Genomic DNA, 16,692 nt, shown 5'->3' with positions numbered 1-16,692 from the left:
GCTTGGCCGCGGCGGGCTAGCCGCCGCTGCCGCGTACGATTTTGGTTGGACTTGTGCAGTTTTGCACATTGACTACATCGGCATCTCTATCCTGTTTGCGTCGGACATTCCCGACTGGGATGACGTATTTTTCCGGATTATTAGACGACAAATACCGTAATATCTCGAGAAATCTCTCGGGGGTATCAGGTCGCATGACTTCCATTTTATCGTGAAGCTTTTCATGTGATTTTAATCCGCGCATAAAAAATGACACGAATTGTTCAGGCGTGCCATTAAACCCAGCGCGATCGCGTAAAGTCATCATGGCCTGATAGTAGCTTTCCAGGGTTTCCTGGCCAGGGCGGTAGTTACGATTTGTTAGCTCTGCTAACGCGTTAACCGATCTTTTAGAATCGCCAAATCTGGCGATTAATTGCTGTTTCCATTCACGGTATGTTGTGGGTGCAGCGTTTGAAGTGATCAACCCGTTGTACCACACAATGGCTTCATCTTTCAAGCAATATGCCAACTCCGTTATTTTTCTCTCATCTGTAGTCCACCGATTAGCGGTGGCTGCATGATCAAATTTAATTATAAAACTATCGATGTCTTCTTTGCTCGCATTGTAGCTCGGGCGCGGCACGGGCTGTCGCATCACTTCAGCCAAGTCCGATTTCCTCACAGGACTTACCGTCCTGCTTTGTGCGATGCCTGCTCGTTGAATCTCTTCCCGCAAAATACTGCGGAGATATTGCTGTTTATCAGCACTCGGCATTTCCCGGGAACCACTCTCGTTCATTGCCGAGGGTGTATGCTGTGCCCGAGACAATTGCGTCTCTTCGGTATTTGCGGCGTATGCCCTGCTAAGTGGTCGCTCGCCGTATTCTACGGCTTCTGGGTTCATTTGTCGATCGTATAACGTTCGATAATCCTTTGCTAGAGAGTTAAATTTCCCAATTAGGGATTTATGTTCGGTCTGGCTCTCGTGCAGCATAGACTGCAGATGGGTTATCTCCCCTTTTTGATGAAAATTGTCAGTTTTCACCCTTTGATATTCCTTCCACGTTTGGTCTAGGGCTGTATCTTTTTCAGCTAATTGCTGATTCAAATCGGAATTTCTAGCGCGCAATTCATCTGTTTTTTCCTTTAATTCGGCGATCGCCGTATCCTTTTTGCCTATTAAGGCTCGTAAGCCCAGTACGATCTTCTCCATATTTTTAAAGGAATTATGAGCGTGTTGATACTGATTCTTATGGTGTTGTGCCTCATCTTCGGCTACTTCTAACTTCCTTTGCAGATCTTTGATCAACACTGGATTCGCCGTAATAGTTTCGGTCGCTTGCTTCAATTCTACAATACGGGAACCTGTTGTCGACTTAGCCGCAGAGTTCAACAATTCGTTTAAATCAGCAGTATATGATTGCGCCTTACGCAATGTACTCGGTATTACTGTCACGGGTTCGTCTTCTTCTTCCGTCGTTGCGGACTTATTGAGCTCACTTTCGCTTACTTGAGAGAACGACCCCGTTGTGGCCGTCGATTCTGTTGTACTATCTGATCGCTCTGGCGCTGCTGCGCGTTCCTCTTCCCGATTATCGGGATTAACCTGTCGGACTTTATCTGGAGTTAACGGCCTAAAGAACAATTGTTCCGGCGGTTGCATTAATGGTGTGTCAAGGAGATTATCTCCTTGATCCATTACGGTAGCTTTCCTCGGTTTACGAGGTTTATCTTCAAGGACTTTATGGGTGATTTCCACACAATTCGTTTAAATCAGCAGTATATGATTGCGCCTTACGCAATGTACTCGGTATTACTGTCACGGGTTCGTCTTCTTCTTCCGTCGTTGCGGACTTATTGAGCTCACTTTCGCTTACTTGAGAGAACGACCCCGTTGTGGCCGTCGATTCTGTTGTACTATCTGATCGCTCTGGCGCTGCTGCGCGTTCCTCTTCCCGATTATCGGGATTAACCTGTCGGACTTTATCTGGAGTTAACGGCCTAAAGAACAATTGTTCCGGCGGTTGCATTAATGGTGTGTCAAGGAGATTATCTCCTTGATCCATTACGGTAGCTTTCCTCGGTTTACGAGGTTTATCTTCAAGGACTTTATGGGTGATTTCCACACCTGCTCCTTTCAACTGATTTGTTTTGCTGCGGGTAACTTTGTCTTGTTGTACAGTATCGCTCGTGCCAGCCTTTGCTGGATCGTGGGTTATCCCTTTCAGTACTTTACTAGCTGATTTTAGGACGTCCTCTACGCCCTGTTTCAGCCGATCAATAGCTGGTTGTTTTCTTGGCGGTGAACGATTTACGGGCATTATGCCGTTAACATCTATCTCTATTAAAAGGTAGAACTCAGGGTTAAATTCTAGACTTATTTCCGAGCAAGTTTACGCACTATCCCCACTGCATTGTGGGTCAATGTATCTCAACGTGTCGCTGCTTTGCAGCCTGTAACCAAAATTTGGCCTGGGCGGCTATGAATAGCCTGCTCGGCTCGGCTCTATTGTTCTCCTCCTCTCTCTTTCGAAGAAAATATCTGCTGATAAAATCAGCGAGTGTTTTGACTTTTCCGATTGCGGAACGGTCGTTCCGTCACAACTAGAATATCGTCAATATACCGGACTAATGGTTGCACAAAAACGACAATTATCGCGGGTTCCGTCATTGTCGTTCCATTAAAAGGAATATTAGAACAACCGTTCAAATACCACTGCAATTCTAATGACCCCTAAAGAAGGACAATTTACGAGAAATAATTCTCTTTACAGGGCAACCTTCCAAAGTTTATGGCAATAATCTAACCAGATTTATATCCTTCCCTTATACGGGAGAAACTCGTTATTTTACAGAAACGTGGACGTCTAGGTTATTGTAGAAATAATCTACATGTGATATCCGTACTGTATAACACAGTATGCTTACAATATCGAATTGTTCCTGGGTTCTTCTCCTTGCTGGCGGCCGCGTGCCTTCCGAACCAGCGACGCTTCGTGCTTCGGTTCTGTGGGAGAGTTCTCCTGCTTTTGCTGCTCTTTGCTGGCTATCGCTGATGGACCGTGGTCTCCACTGGAGGTGAGGAAACCCAGCGCGATCGCGCAAACTTCCGTGTTATGGCGTGTTCAGTGTAACGCCGTTATCGAGTGCGAAAAGCTAAAGAGGATGACAGGAATCTTGAGGCATCTCCACCATCTCGGAGAAGCGTCTACGCTGTACAGAGAAACGACAACGGAAACAACATCTCCTCGAAATAATCGCTTTATTTCACCGAAATAAAAGCTAATCAACATCGAAATAAAGGGAAAAAAGGCATGAAACCAAAATATGCTAGGAATCGATGTTAACGGTTCCGAAGCTGGCACTCGAATGGCAAACACGATCAGTCGTGTTTGAGAAGCTGGCGGATGGCAAGCCGAGCCAATGATGGTGAGGCGCATGTGCCAATATCCTGTGCTATATGCGCAGCACTCTGACACTACTCATCTTTGACATAATATGATTAGGGTCATATGTGGCATCAGTTTAATGTTTGCTATCGAGCAGGTAAAAGCGGCTCATTCCGTTCCAGCGAATCCCCATTGGGCACACAATTTTGTTTGGCGAACGCTTTGTTGATTTTTTCTTCTGCTCCTTGGTGGTTAACAGTAAATCAGGAATGTGATGTATATCGTGTATACCCTGCACTTCGCGATGCAGTACATACATACTACTTTCACATACATCACAGTTCCGGTAACACGAAAATAATGAATTGCTGCACCACTGGCAGAACTTGCGACAACTACCTATAATTAATTTAGTGGACTGACTAATGGGGCTGACACAGTCACAAATGTGTATTACGTACTTGGTGAAAACAGAAAACATTCTTATTATTGATATGATTGTGATTAATTTGTGATCCCATTTTCATATATTCATTACTTGACACCGTGATATAATAGTATTGCGGTTGTACCGCAGTTTCAAATACTTAATTATCGCAAAATCGGTAAAATACATTCACTCAAAGGGGTCAACGGTAAGAAAGCATGCATGAGACAACTTGCTAGAGGACAGCATTTCATCGAAATGGCAAGAACATTTATCAATCATTCGGTAGCAATAAAGCGATATATGTTTTGACGTCACTTTAATTACCAACGCGTTAGCTGCAGATATCCGGGTGATCGTGGTTGCGGAAGTTATTAGAATTAAGCTGTCAACCCTTTTAACTTCCGAACGCTAATTAACAGTACTTGCGTGTATCAAAACCTCAACGCTTTATTAACACCAACATTAAATTACAGCATTCGGAACACTTCAACTAACATCTTTGTGGCGGTATCGTAACGAGAAAAGCTTTGTGAGTTATTCGCTCGTTGTGAAGGGTGCCGCATAAGCAGACTCGCGAGATTGTCGTGGTTCATACAACACTGTGCGGCGTTCTTGAGAACTGTAGTAATCGTAAACGACAATGCTCTGCATTCTCAAATGCTCCACTCGGTAAACGCGGTACATGCTGAGAATGAAGCACTTTGTCTTCGAAGTTGTCTGCAAAAGAATGAAGTCGAACTGAAGTTACTGAATTAGCATATGAGCACGCGGTAGAACTTAGTTGGTAACTTAGTACCTCCTGGAATACAGATTCAGTACGGTGTTCGTTTTTTCCAGTTGGGTTTTCCGCAATTCTTCCACAGTTCGACGAAGATGGATATTGCTTCCCCGTTAAATTCGTATCCAGAGAGTGCATTGACCTCGACAACCGTCGTACTCGCGCCATATTTCTCCTATCTGAATACATTAAAAACGTTTTTAACAAGTGGTAAACCGAAAAGTGACACACTCGGTGATATAGCATCGTCCTTACTTAATGCACAGATCCAGACGCGATTTCTTGGAAGAAGATGGAATTAGAGTGGCGTTGATGACAAAGGTTCCATACTCTTTGGGCTGCAGCGTATTAAACGTCCATCTGCCACGGCCAACCCGCTTCCTTTGACATTTATAGCAATTTCTTGTGGCTTTTCCGCAAATTTCATGCTCTGCACCAGCAAAGCTGTCTCTGCTGTGATACTAAAATCGCTTTTTTGAATGCCATTTATCACTTCGATTTCTAATGACGGCAAACCATGCAGAACCTGTGCAAATTTGGAGAGTGCTTCCAGTGCGAGGGGAGTATCCTACAAAGAATGTTGTCGTAAACAGTAAATCTTTCTAAATACTGCTTCAAATATGCTCACCGTGACGAAAAAGAATCCACCTTCGGCGTTCTGCTTCGGCGCGAGCCAGGCTGCAATTTTCAATGACGCGTCCAGTTCCTTATTGGCTAGAAATGTAAGGAGAGCATAAGCTGTAGCTTCGACATCTTTCGAACTGGTAGAATATGAATTCGCTGCGTCTTTATCGACATCATTGTTAGCTCCGTTGGTAGTCCAGTGATTACTAGACTCATTATGCACCATCCGCTGTTTTAACAGGCTCAGTGCATCGGCCCTTTTTGGACTGTTGGCTTGAGTCAGGGCATCGCTGGTAACAGCCAACGTGTACGAATCGTTTTTAATAAATTCCAGTTGCAGTTCCAGGTACTTGACTGCCTTTTGCAAGGTCTTATCCAGTTCAATGCTGCCGGCGGCTGAGTACTGTTGTACTGCAGAAACGAAATAACGACGATGGCGGTTCCAGAAATACGTCACAAGTCATTGTGATCGTCCGCGATGTTACCTACCGTCCACCATCGTACGCCGGCAGAACCATACTATCGAGGTGGTCATGTATAACTTCATGGCAAAAAACCAAAATGTCACTGTTATGCTGGAGATGCACTATCCGGACAACACCACAGCGTCCTTCATGCAACATGTCGCTTCTCAGCCAGAAGTACCAGCAGTCGCTATCTTTAACATAATGCCGGAAAATGTTGGTGACGTGCGCGTTAAGGTTACAGCAAAATCTGAATTGGCGTCCGACCAACTGGAATGAATCCTTTCAGCCATATAACGTATTGAACGTCGAATTCTGATGTGGTATGACTGTAGTTGCGATGCCAAACGACAATCGCAACATCAAAAATTCCTTTGACAGGCTTGCCAGATGAGTACCTTGTAAAATTCGAAGTTAGCTATCAATACAATAATTTTTGCTAGGCAAAGTACGACAATATTGCGGTTCGTTCTTATATTATTTGGTAACCCGCTAACCATTGCTTTTGTCCAAAGAGTGCCTTTTAGCTTACGTACAGTGCGTGCGCAACTGCCGGTAATATGGACACAAACAATCATGTGATATAGCAATCAGGACACAAACATGTGTATACCGTATCAACTATGACTGCAGCTTTGCTTTTGCGTTGCATAAACCGTAATTTTCGCCTATAGGTATCCGAGACCAGCTATAGGACAACACAGAACTACCAAAGGATCCACTATTTTATCGAGAGTTAAATTAGAGTTTCAAAGCCGTAACCTAAGGAGCGGCCGGCAACCAGGACACGGAAACTTACTTTGCCGATACTTTGAAACGAATTTCCTTATCCACCGACGGAACGATGTTGGTTTTGGCGTCGGTAATTGTAACTTCAAATCGCGAGGAAACTAAAATAATTTAAAGTTTTAGCTGATCCAAGGAATGACGGCTAATTACATAAACTTTACTGAATTCGTAAACGAAGAATGGTTTGATGGCCAGAATGGGATTCTTGTTATAAGGAATGAAGCATCCGAAGATGTTCATACAATCAGATGGTGCCGGTGTTGTCTATAACGTCAAGCATTTTTATAACATTTCATGTGGTTCTAAATTTGCACGAAAAATGAAAATGTACGAAACAAAAAGAAAATTTGCATGTTCTAAGGAAAAATGATGGATACAACCGTATAAAACAAGAATCTGCCTTTTACCGGTTCCGGAGCTGGACATTCACCAACGGAAGCGTTCACCACGCGAACTCTCCACTCGCCCAACAGGGGATCCGCGGATAATGACATCTCGCCGGCAAAATAACCAGTAGCTAGCAAAAGGAGAAAGCCAAACTTGCAAGTGAATTTCATGTTGATCCAGCTCAAACTATCAACCTTCGGAGCCGTTGTCGTTGTTGAACTCTTTAACCACGTTATCAAGCGGATCCTGTCACAAGCCAAAAAAGATAACATAGTGGACGCTATGCCTAGTTACTATCGCTCGTTAACCATAGTACTAACTAGTAACCCTAGTACGTACCACAATCTGGACGTTAAGCCGCACAAACATAGGCTGTTGCCGATCGTCCACGCTTCTGGCGGACACAACGCGAAAGCGCACTGTATCTCCTGCTTGGCACTGCGGCTGGTCCGTTTGTATGAGAATTTTCGGGAACAATGCGTCCCGGTCTTCTACAGGTTTGCGCACTGCAGCGTTCCAGTAAATATTTGGATATGCGGCGGAAAAGGCTGCCGACGAGTCAGCTCCGTTAATGTATAGCGTCATATTATCGGCTGTCATAGCGGAGAGATCACCCACCTAAATAAAGGAAACACTTTTCGTAAGCAGAAATGAAGATGTGCGGTACGGTTGAAGTTGCATGGCGCGTGGCAAGTACGATGCAGTGCAGGCTGTTCTAGGAAACCAATAATTGACTGAACATATGAAGTACGATAACTGCATAAATAAACCGGTTTACTGAGCAGTTGCGACAATGGTGCGACACCGCTTGTCGCGTATCCGTAGATTCCGTACGCTTTATATGCGAGTTCTGATTTTTTCTAATTTATAATATTGAACGCTCGCTTGCGCACTGCGCAAGGGTCAAGCTCATTATTGTTCAACATTGTAGAAATATGCAGATTTAGCGTATGTTGTTAATCGTTACACGAACGAACAAAGGGAGGTATGCGAGTCGGTTATATCTGATGAAATACTTATTAATCACACAATCACGTACACTGATCTCTAGCGTGGTCAAACGTTCGTCCTGTATTAGGGCGGAAGAGGAGAACACCAATTGGCCGGCGTGCCTGTTTTCAAAAAAACATTGTTGTTTCCATTAGCAACCCGTAAGCACCAAGCAGTTAATAGAAAGAGAAGTTTTCGGATACCGCTGTCCGACTAGAGCCATGTCAATCTTCACATCCGACGTAGCATGGAAAACCAAAATTGAGACGGGAAATGGTCTGCCAGGTTCAACGCCACCCAGTCCCAGAATGACATAATCGAGTCCGCTTACGAAACCCGAGCAAAGACCAAGCACGATGACGAGTATACGCACAGCCGGCATTGTTTGGAGCTCGGATGAACTGCACACAGAGGCCATTATGCTTCTAACAGGCGTAGCTCACTGCTGATTGCAGTCTCCATACTAAACCACTGACTCGGAAGAGCATCGCTGCAGAAGAAGTTTTGCTGCATAAAGCAGCACGTTCAACTTTCGGTAGCCACAAGGTATCACGTCGCCTAATTGCCGGAACTCGTCTGCACCTGTAATTTATCAGTGGCTTTGTGGGCAACGGCATATAGTGGCATCCGGTAGATTAGTCATCGGCGAAACCGGCTAAGGTTAATAAACGCAATTAGAAAGCCGAGAGATTCGGTAGAAACAAGGACCGCCTTATTGCCAGCTTTGCCACACAGCAAGTACACGTACTCTGCTATAATGTGCCATGTCTTCGTTTCTTTTCCATTAAAAGCGGGAAATTTAACTGTTATGAGTAGTTCACTGTCATAAACGGATGACAACTGTTATCATCGTATCGAGCTGACCGAGTATAATCACGGTGACTATTAGGCTAGTACAAATATGAATTGCATACTGTACTGCGCAAACAAACTCACAAAATAGCGCTCGTAGCTTCTCTGGGCTGTCGCCTCGTTAGCGCGATCATTTCAAAGAAAAACCACACAAAGCAGCTTTTTAAATAAACTCTGAAATTGTAATAGCAAAACACGTCTTATGGAATGACTGAAAGGATTCTTTCCAGTTGGTCGGACGCCAATTCAGATTTTGCTGTAACCTTAACGCGCACGTCACCAACATTTTCCGGCATTATGTTAAAGATAGCGACTGCTGGTACTTCTGGCTGAGAAGCGACATGTTGCATGAAGGACGCTGTGGTGTTGTCCGGATTGTGCATCTCCAGCATAACAGTGACATTTTGGTTTTTTGCCATGAAGTTATACATGACCACCTCGATAGTATGGTTCTGCCGGCGTACGATGGTGGACGGTAGGTCGAATGAAATGAGAAGCGGTCGAAGCACGTGTAGCTGTAATCAAAATGAAGTTATCGAGGTTTTTCGAATTCCCGCAAAACCCCTCGACTAACTTTGAATGGCTTCGTGGACACCGTTAATCCTGTTGTGTTGCTCAGGCTGAAAGCCGAAATCTGCCATGTGCCGATAGCATCCGGTGCTTTACTTTTTATTATTACATTCCCGTTAGCTCTGCGGAGTATAAAAATTTTAAAGCACGATAGCCGATGGCTTATACAACTAATTTCCTTTGTACACCTACTCTGCTACAGCGGATGTGAAAAGGAAACTGGAGTGAGTTTTGTCGTCAAACTGCGGTGATAACGGCCAATCCGGATAGTGGAATTTGTCGTCCCATGAGCGACCGAAGGTGCCATCAGGCAGAAGAAAAAACCGTTGTTCCCCACAGCCTGGTCCCACGTCGCCACCAATGCAATAGTTCTTATATTCCCATAATTTTGTTGATATATTGGATGTGGATAGGTTGGTGTTGGTTAAAAGAACTGGCGTACGGGGCCGGTATCCAGCGGTCTCTGAAATTGTATGATTTTTACTGGCTTGGCAAACTAGTCTGTTACGAGGACGATCGGTCGCCACTAGCTGAATTCTAATTCCTTGAACATTACGTGCCGCCGGAATATTTTGAGTACACCAAAGACCGGTGTCCGATCTTGTTCAGAGGTGCATTCCAGCTTTTTTAATCTTTATTAAACTGACTTTTCTAGCAAAATGTATGACGAGCCTTGTATAGCAACATACCATAAAACGGTCCAGAACCGACAACAAAAACTGGGGATTCGGTTTTCCCGGTTTTCTTGTGAGCTTGACCTACAGATGCAACGTCGACAAGCCCTAAATAATTGATTAACTCTCAGCAAGAAACGCCACGTCTACGCACAACTTCAGCCGTTATATTGGTGCCTGGATTCTTCCGCAACGTATTCTCATCCACGGCGAGGAAGGCCACCGTGGAAAACGGACTGGCGTGTGCCTGCACGGTGATCTCTTCCCCGGGCTGAGCGTACTGCAAGCCACTCTTGGTTGCGACAGATACGGTAACCTAGGGAAAACACTGCGCTGGCCAACTGCTTTTCATTTTAGCGACGTGAGTAATCAGTGCAGTTTACCTTGGATGGTTTCTGGTCGTTCTCAACTGTCAGCTGCATGATATCGCCAACAAGATCACCGTCACTGCGGACATAGTAAGCGAAGAGACGTCCTGTTGATCCCATTTGCTCCATCATTGGTACGCTAACCGTTACACGCGGACCGGGATTCAAGATGGATGCGGTCCAGAGAAAACTGGGATCGGAACTTGACAACACCTACGACGTTATGCTGACGCTCTCTATACAGTTTATTTCGCAGTCAGCATCGGTTATGCGTTCAAAAAGAATGACGGTCAGGATTGGCATACCAGAATATGAACTGGTTCCATGCTCCTATCCGTGGTGTCAATAAAAAACACCGCCTCCTTCCCAGTTCGCAATTCCGTCGTGACCTGGCTGATCACCAGGAAGCTACCGCTCCGTGATTGTTTGCCAAAGGCCATGTGAAACGATGGATACAGGCGCGGTGTTTGATTCATGTAAGAAACTCTGACCACCAGAAAATCCGCGTTGCGAGGCGTAGGAATATCAAGGCTGATGGTTCCGTCGGAGGCTACATTTGCCAGCCATGTTGTGGGAGGATCGCAATCCCGGTGAACAGATAAAACCCAAAAGGTAAAATCCATAGGATTAAAATCTAAGAGCAAGGTTCAGTTTGCTTCCTTTACGGGTTGTTATCGCAGCTACAACAGCAAAGTATCTATAGCGTTCCAATACGCAATTGCTTCTATTGTCATGATAAAAATACTGTAGTATTACCTGATGCGGTGCCGCCAACGAACATTGGAGGCGTCACCAGCCCAGCACAGCGCACGTCGCCTTGGAACGATAGTGGCGACCATTGTCCCGCGCCGTTGTATTTGAAGTAGTGCGCAACTACTTCCGCTTTCGTAGTGCTGAGCGGCGGCGGCCGGCCGTCGTAATCCAGAATACGCACCGATATGCGATAGGGAAATCCCGGTGTGAATGTGTAGGGCTTCTCTGTGATTATGGACTCCAGCGGCTCGTCACCGAAATGGACTCGATATCGTTCAGGCGTAAAGTACACAGCAGCTCGGACAGCGCTTTCGGTTGTGCCGGTCGCCGCTTCCGTGAAATTTGCACGAATTATTGCTGTGGATAACCAGCTTGCGCCGCTCGACAGTTGCTGCAGCGGGACTAACCCGGATGCTTCACCATCATTGTTCTAAAAATGTCTTCACTAAATGAAACATGAACGTGAGATAATTGTTTTAATTTCAGCTTACTGCAGGTATGGATATGTTCCATACTGATAAGTACTGAGTTTCATCGCTCAGGCTGCTTTGAGACTCGGACGGTCGGAGGGCGGCAATGTCAAAAACTCCCTTAACTGGTTCCCGTCTTCCGGATGCGTAGCTAGTATATTAAGAACTGTTAGAAAAATTAATTATACATATATATTACAGGAGATGCATATCATCCGATTTAATACAAACTAATCTCGGTACCAAATATCTGCAATAACTCTATCGACGAAATACTTGGTAAGATATGCAGAACTCAATATTTTGAATATTTTGGTGAAAATGAGCTTTCCTGAGTTTCCTCGGTCTCTGTATGACTTAAATGGTTCGAGTATTGTTTGGACAAAATTTATACCGCAGTTTAAAACTTTGGTGAGCTATGTGGAAAGCCTGAATGAGAAAGTTGAGCAGCTGACGGCCCTCAACAAGGCTCTGACAGAGCAGTTGGTTCAGCACGTGAACGGGTCCTGTTCTTCTGTGGCTCATCCCCCACCTGATGCATCTCAATCTTCAGATAATGTGGAAGCGATTGATAAAATTATTGAGGAACTGTGTGAAAGAGTGTTTCTGGTTGAGTGTGCAGTTGGTCACCAGTGGAATGGGATGGATGTGTACATGAAGGAAGACCCCGATTATGTGCAAACTGTGGACGAACATTTTGGAGTGACAGACTATTCAGTAGACATTCCTGGCTTGAAGCAAGCGGGTAAAGTCTGGAGCCCTAAGAGGATTGTCCCTGCGAAACTCGGAAAAGGACAGCTTGCCCAGTCACAATCGAAGAACCCCACCACATCCACGAACCATCCTACACTGGCGATGAAACCACAGTCTTACGCATCCGTTATCACGAAGGCACCGAAGGTTGTGCGTGGCACGCGTACTGGAACGAGTGAGGGACCCTCGAGAGAACTGACGGAAACACTACAAGCCAAGCACCAGCCACATGCGGACTTTTGTGTGAGAGGTATCCCACGGGTCAAGGATTCGAAGTTTGACAGTGTTAAGGACTACAATGCGTTCATTGCCAAACAGCTGGAAAATGTAGGAATTCCCACAAGATTTGTGAGTGTATACGTTCCTGCTCGTGGAGATAGACGGTCTTCCACGTTTGCCCGCATTGGTACGTTTAAAGAAATGGCGAAAAAAATTATGGAACCTGAGATTTGGCCAACAAATGTGTTTGTAAGGGAGTGGGTGTACTGAGTTGTGTGTGTCGTGGTGTTTAAATACGCTACAGCATTCTTGTTTAAAGCTTGATCTGTAAACTGTGTATTCTGGAGAATTGTTGCTGTTGTGAGTGTCTGCTGCCTCGAATTGGGATTCTTCCCTGAATGTGTGCGGACGTTAACCATTAAACTAACTACATATCGGTCATTTCAAATTGCGGCTTTTAGTTTGATTACTTTACAGCGACGTTAAACGGGATTTCGTTGTCCAGGGAGAGAGTGAAGTATTTCCTTGGAGTAGTGATATTCACGTGAAATGGCGGCACAACTGTAAGGAGCCGTTGTTAGTTTCGTGTTTGCGTATCGAGTGCCATAACATGGCTGATCTCACCATTCGGCAAGGTTTTGTTTGAATGACCGGATTCATCGGCTGCCTTATGACTTTGAGTCGGTTCTTGGACCACGAATGTCGTACTGGTCAGAACGGGATCTGGTTCGTGTACGCCGTCCACATCCCAATTACATCCAAAAAGACAAGGATATTCCCAGGTTGGGGATATTCCTGTGGTCTGCAGCCAAAACCCAAAAAATTTAATGGCACGTGTTATTTGACGGTGCATTTTACAGCGGACTTTGTTTGGACTTTGGACAAAACAGAGAAACCAGTGAACACTGGCAAAACATTAACATTCCCCGAAGGTATCGTTGGTAAAACTACCTACTTCGATGCGCATTTATCGTACTGACCCAGATTTGTCCGCTGCTGCTCACTTATCTGTATGTTATACACGGTTTTTCCGCATTTCAAAACGGCGGACAGAGTGATACGCCAATGCATAACGACGGACACGCTATACACGTAGCGCACAAATGGAATGTACCCTTGGAGTTACCGTTTCAGGGACAGGATATTCTCTAGACGCATTTATCACACGGATTGTCCACGTCCCCAGCAATGGATCCGAGGTTAGTTGAATCTCGCCAGCAAAGTAGCCAATTACTAAATAAAGCCTTTTCGTTACCGGTTATCCAAGCGCTTGCCAGTAGATTCGGTAAGATATTGAATTGTAATAGTTGACCTTCCGTGCTGCTGCTGATGTTGTATTGTTTAACAACATTGCCTTGCGGATCCTGTCACGAAAAAAACGCTAAGAGTAATCGTTGGAAACGTAAAATCGCAGCACGTACCACAATCTGAACATTGACCGGTATAAATACAGGCCAAAGTTGGTAGTTGACCAACTGCACTGTCACAACACGAAATCGCACTGTTCTGTTGGCGGTGTACGTCGGTTGATCGGTCTGCAGCAGGGTGCGGTTAGTGGCAGGCGGTGCTCGTGCGGCCTTCTCGATTCTTGCTGTCGTGTCGGACTTGATCTGAACGGGCGGTGCATACATGGCGTGGAAGAATTCCGAAGAGTCGGATCCGTTGATGTGCAGCGTAAAGTTCTCGGTTATAGCCGGTGAAAGGTCACCAACCTAAATAAAGGAATTATAGAATGGCAGTCGTTTCGATTTATTGAACGTGCTCACATTTCCATAATTATGTTCGACAATGTTCAGTTAGCTTGCAAGCGACTCGGTATCACTAAAAGAGATTCGTCTATAAAGTGCTGGCACTTAAATCTGTCCTTATGATTGTAGTCTTATAATTTTGTTGTAACTATACAACATTAAATGTTGTATAGATTTTATAGTCTGTAAAAGTTGCGGTGACTATTTACGTAGTAGATTTTGTTAACACTTTTTAAATGGGAAAAAATACTGTAGCCGCCCGCACAAGTTGCTTCACAGAGTGAGGCACACGGATATTTGCACCGACAGCTCGCTGTTCAGCGCAGTGTATGCAGAGAGAAGGCCACGACCGGATCCGCCAGAGGAGCAACTTGTGCGGGCGGCTACAGCACAGAAATATTCACACAACGGATGTTTTGTCTGAGACTCACTAGTGAAACGTAGAATTAGGAAAACATAACACCGCTGGGATCTTGTTAAATATTCGAATCGCCGACTTGTACAACAAGACTACAGCAATAAATTTCGCTTGCTCGGTTTGAGGAAATAATTTTGACACTTTTGCTCACTAATGTCTACCGTACATGAATTTCCGGATGCGTCAGCTTATCCGGTTGCAGAACAGCCGCTGTTGTGAATGTCAAAGGACTGGCTGACAAATTGCTGCAAAACAGAATGATCGGAGAACATCATAATCTTCCCGATATCCCGCTATGATACCGACGCGTTAAAGCGGAAATTTACCCGGGCACGGTTAACGACATTTCGATGCTAACATTAGACGTGGCATTTATCACCAGAATCGACACCGGAAACGTGCTGTTAGATCGGATAGAGCGTGATCCGAAAATAACGTACTCTAACCCATTCACCATGCAGGAGAATGTAAACAGCGCAACCAGGTACAGAAGATGCATTTTTGCTGCTTATGATGGAAAAGATAGGGAAACGTTATCGTTGGGGTTGCTGCATTTCCCTGAAATCAAGCAGACTGATCGCGTATTTGATTTTTTGTAAGGCGAAGGAGTGCCATTACTCGAAATTTGGTGCATGAATCGCCAGGGGCTCGTGGAACCGGTTTAGGATTAATATGTTCAGATGAAATCAAACTCGTTGACTGCATTTATGTAAGAAGTGATACCGGCATAAACTTTCACCGGCTATGTATCCGATTGAGTGCCACACTGACTGTAAACAACCGGTTTGTTGTTTACGGCAATTTACTGTTTAATAAACGGTAACAACTTATAGTTAGAACTCTCAGGCTCCAATAAAAAAGCAGCTTTCAATGTTTTCAATAAATTTGATTAAGTGATACAGCTTGCGTTTCTTTTACCAAGCAACGAATAAGACTAATGTGTTACTGATTAGGTATAATGACGAAGATTTCTTGTTGTAGCGCTAGTTGTTCACAGTTAACTAAATGTGCTCGTAATTTGCTTTTTACCGTCTAAACATGAATACTTTTAAGTGTGAGTAGAATGACGTGAATGCTGTGCGTTGTTGCTTTTATGGCATCTGCCAAAAATGCACACTAGGTAATTGTTAGCACCTTAATATATAAATCTATTTACCAACTTTATTCAGTATGTTCACAAACGGTTGATTTGGCCCTGAAAAAGTTTTAACGAAAATTCCATTCCAGTTAACATGGGGAGGAGCAGTTTCCAGAACAGGATGGGCCCTGACCAGCGCGACAAATCATCTGTATGCAGGCAGTGCAGCATGTTTTTCGTGCAGATCGTCGGCAACCTCTACTTCTTCGGGTAATGGGGATTTTCGTTTGCATCATTCGTTCTATGACAAAATTAAACGCTCTCTTCGCAAAATTAACTGGTTGCCGTTCTCTCAAGACAGACCTATTACGCGGAGATACCTATACACCCGTTGCACCAAGGAAGTAGTGACAGTGCCGAATAACACTGACAGTGGTGATCTGATCTCATCACGGATCAAACATGCCATCCCTCATTTAAATCTCGAATACGGATCAGTATCGATCCGTGTTCGAGGCTCGAGCTTTAGAGATGGTGTGCTTGGATGGTGTACTCAATATATCGATGCGTCGCTTTAATTGCTCAGTTCAAAACATTGCCAGGCGAAAGCAGCAACTCATAATTATGTTGCCACACCGGGCAGTGCCCATAGGGAAACAGGTAATGTATCGGGTGTTTTTTTGGGTAAATGTTGAATTTTAGATCCACCGGGAAATTATGCGATTGGAAGCGCATCCACCATTCTTTTCGCTATTGATTAGCAGGGATCGGTTGAATATAGTTATGTAGTTTTAGCCTTTATTTAGATGATATAAGCACGCTCGTGTACCAAAAATACGTGGAAACCGATTGATCAGGAACTCAGACAGAAATGCGTAAACTGCTATCCAAAGCTGTCTGCCGTAGAACTTCTTGTTAGTTTGTCGAGCACACGTTTACGTGCGCTTTGTTTTTTT

General features: G+C 44.6%; 2 protein-coding genes across 2 annotated transcripts; both read right to left on the bottom strand.

Annotated features, from left to right (window-relative positions):
- Positions 1–4,272: 4,272 nt before the first annotated feature.
- LOC129590836 (thioester-containing protein 1 allele R1-like) lies at positions 4,273–8,229 on the bottom strand. Its single transcript, XM_055486259.1, has 11 exons — positions 8,037–8,229; positions 7,883–7,955; positions 7,183–7,461; positions 7,038–7,089; positions 6,864–6,973; positions 6,618–6,720; positions 6,467–6,557; positions 5,208–6,065; positions 4,835–5,147; positions 4,598–4,758; positions 4,273–4,518 (listed from the first exon to the last, which is right to left on the bottom strand). Exons 1-8 carry the CDS (start codon positions 8,213–8,215, stop codon positions 5,906–5,908), a joined length of 1,047 nt encoding a protein of 348 aa, XP_055342234.1. The 5' UTR covers positions 8,216–8,229; the 3' UTR covers positions 4,273–4,518; positions 4,598–4,758; positions 4,835–5,147; positions 5,208–5,905.
- A 322-nt stretch (positions 8,230–8,551) lies between these two features.
- LOC129590767 (uncharacterized) lies at positions 8,552–15,297 on the bottom strand. The gene is made up of 17 exons (XM_055486137.1): positions 15,277–15,297; positions 14,985–15,216; positions 14,825–14,903; positions 13,914–14,204; positions 13,805–13,856; positions 13,619–13,725; positions 13,117–13,294; positions 12,963–13,053; positions 11,542–11,671; positions 11,054–11,480; positions 10,603–10,931; positions 10,313–10,510; positions 10,084–10,245; positions 9,945–10,013; positions 9,448–9,718; positions 9,260–9,377; positions 8,552–9,200 (listed from the first exon to the last, which is right to left on the bottom strand). The coding sequence occupies exons 2-15, from the start codon at positions 15,155–15,157 to the stop codon at positions 9,680–9,682; spliced, it is 2,325 nt and encodes a 774-aa protein (XP_055342112.1). The 5' UTR covers positions 15,158–15,216; positions 15,277–15,297; the 3' UTR covers positions 8,552–9,200; positions 9,260–9,377; positions 9,448–9,679.
- Positions 15,298–16,692: the final 1,395 nt, after the last annotated feature.

Source organism: Paramacrobiotus metropolitanus, unplaced genomic scaffold (assembly GCF_019649055.1).
Source record: "Paramacrobiotus metropolitanus isolate TYO unplaced genomic scaffold, Prichtersi_v1.0 Parri_scaffold0000042, whole genome shotgun sequence".
NCBI classification, from domain to species: domain Eukaryota; kingdom Metazoa; phylum Tardigrada; class Eutardigrada; order Parachela; family Macrobiotidae; genus Paramacrobiotus; species Paramacrobiotus metropolitanus.
The sequence above is the reverse complement of the archived record's forward strand: the minus strand, read 5'-3'. Positions and strand labels throughout refer to the sequence as shown.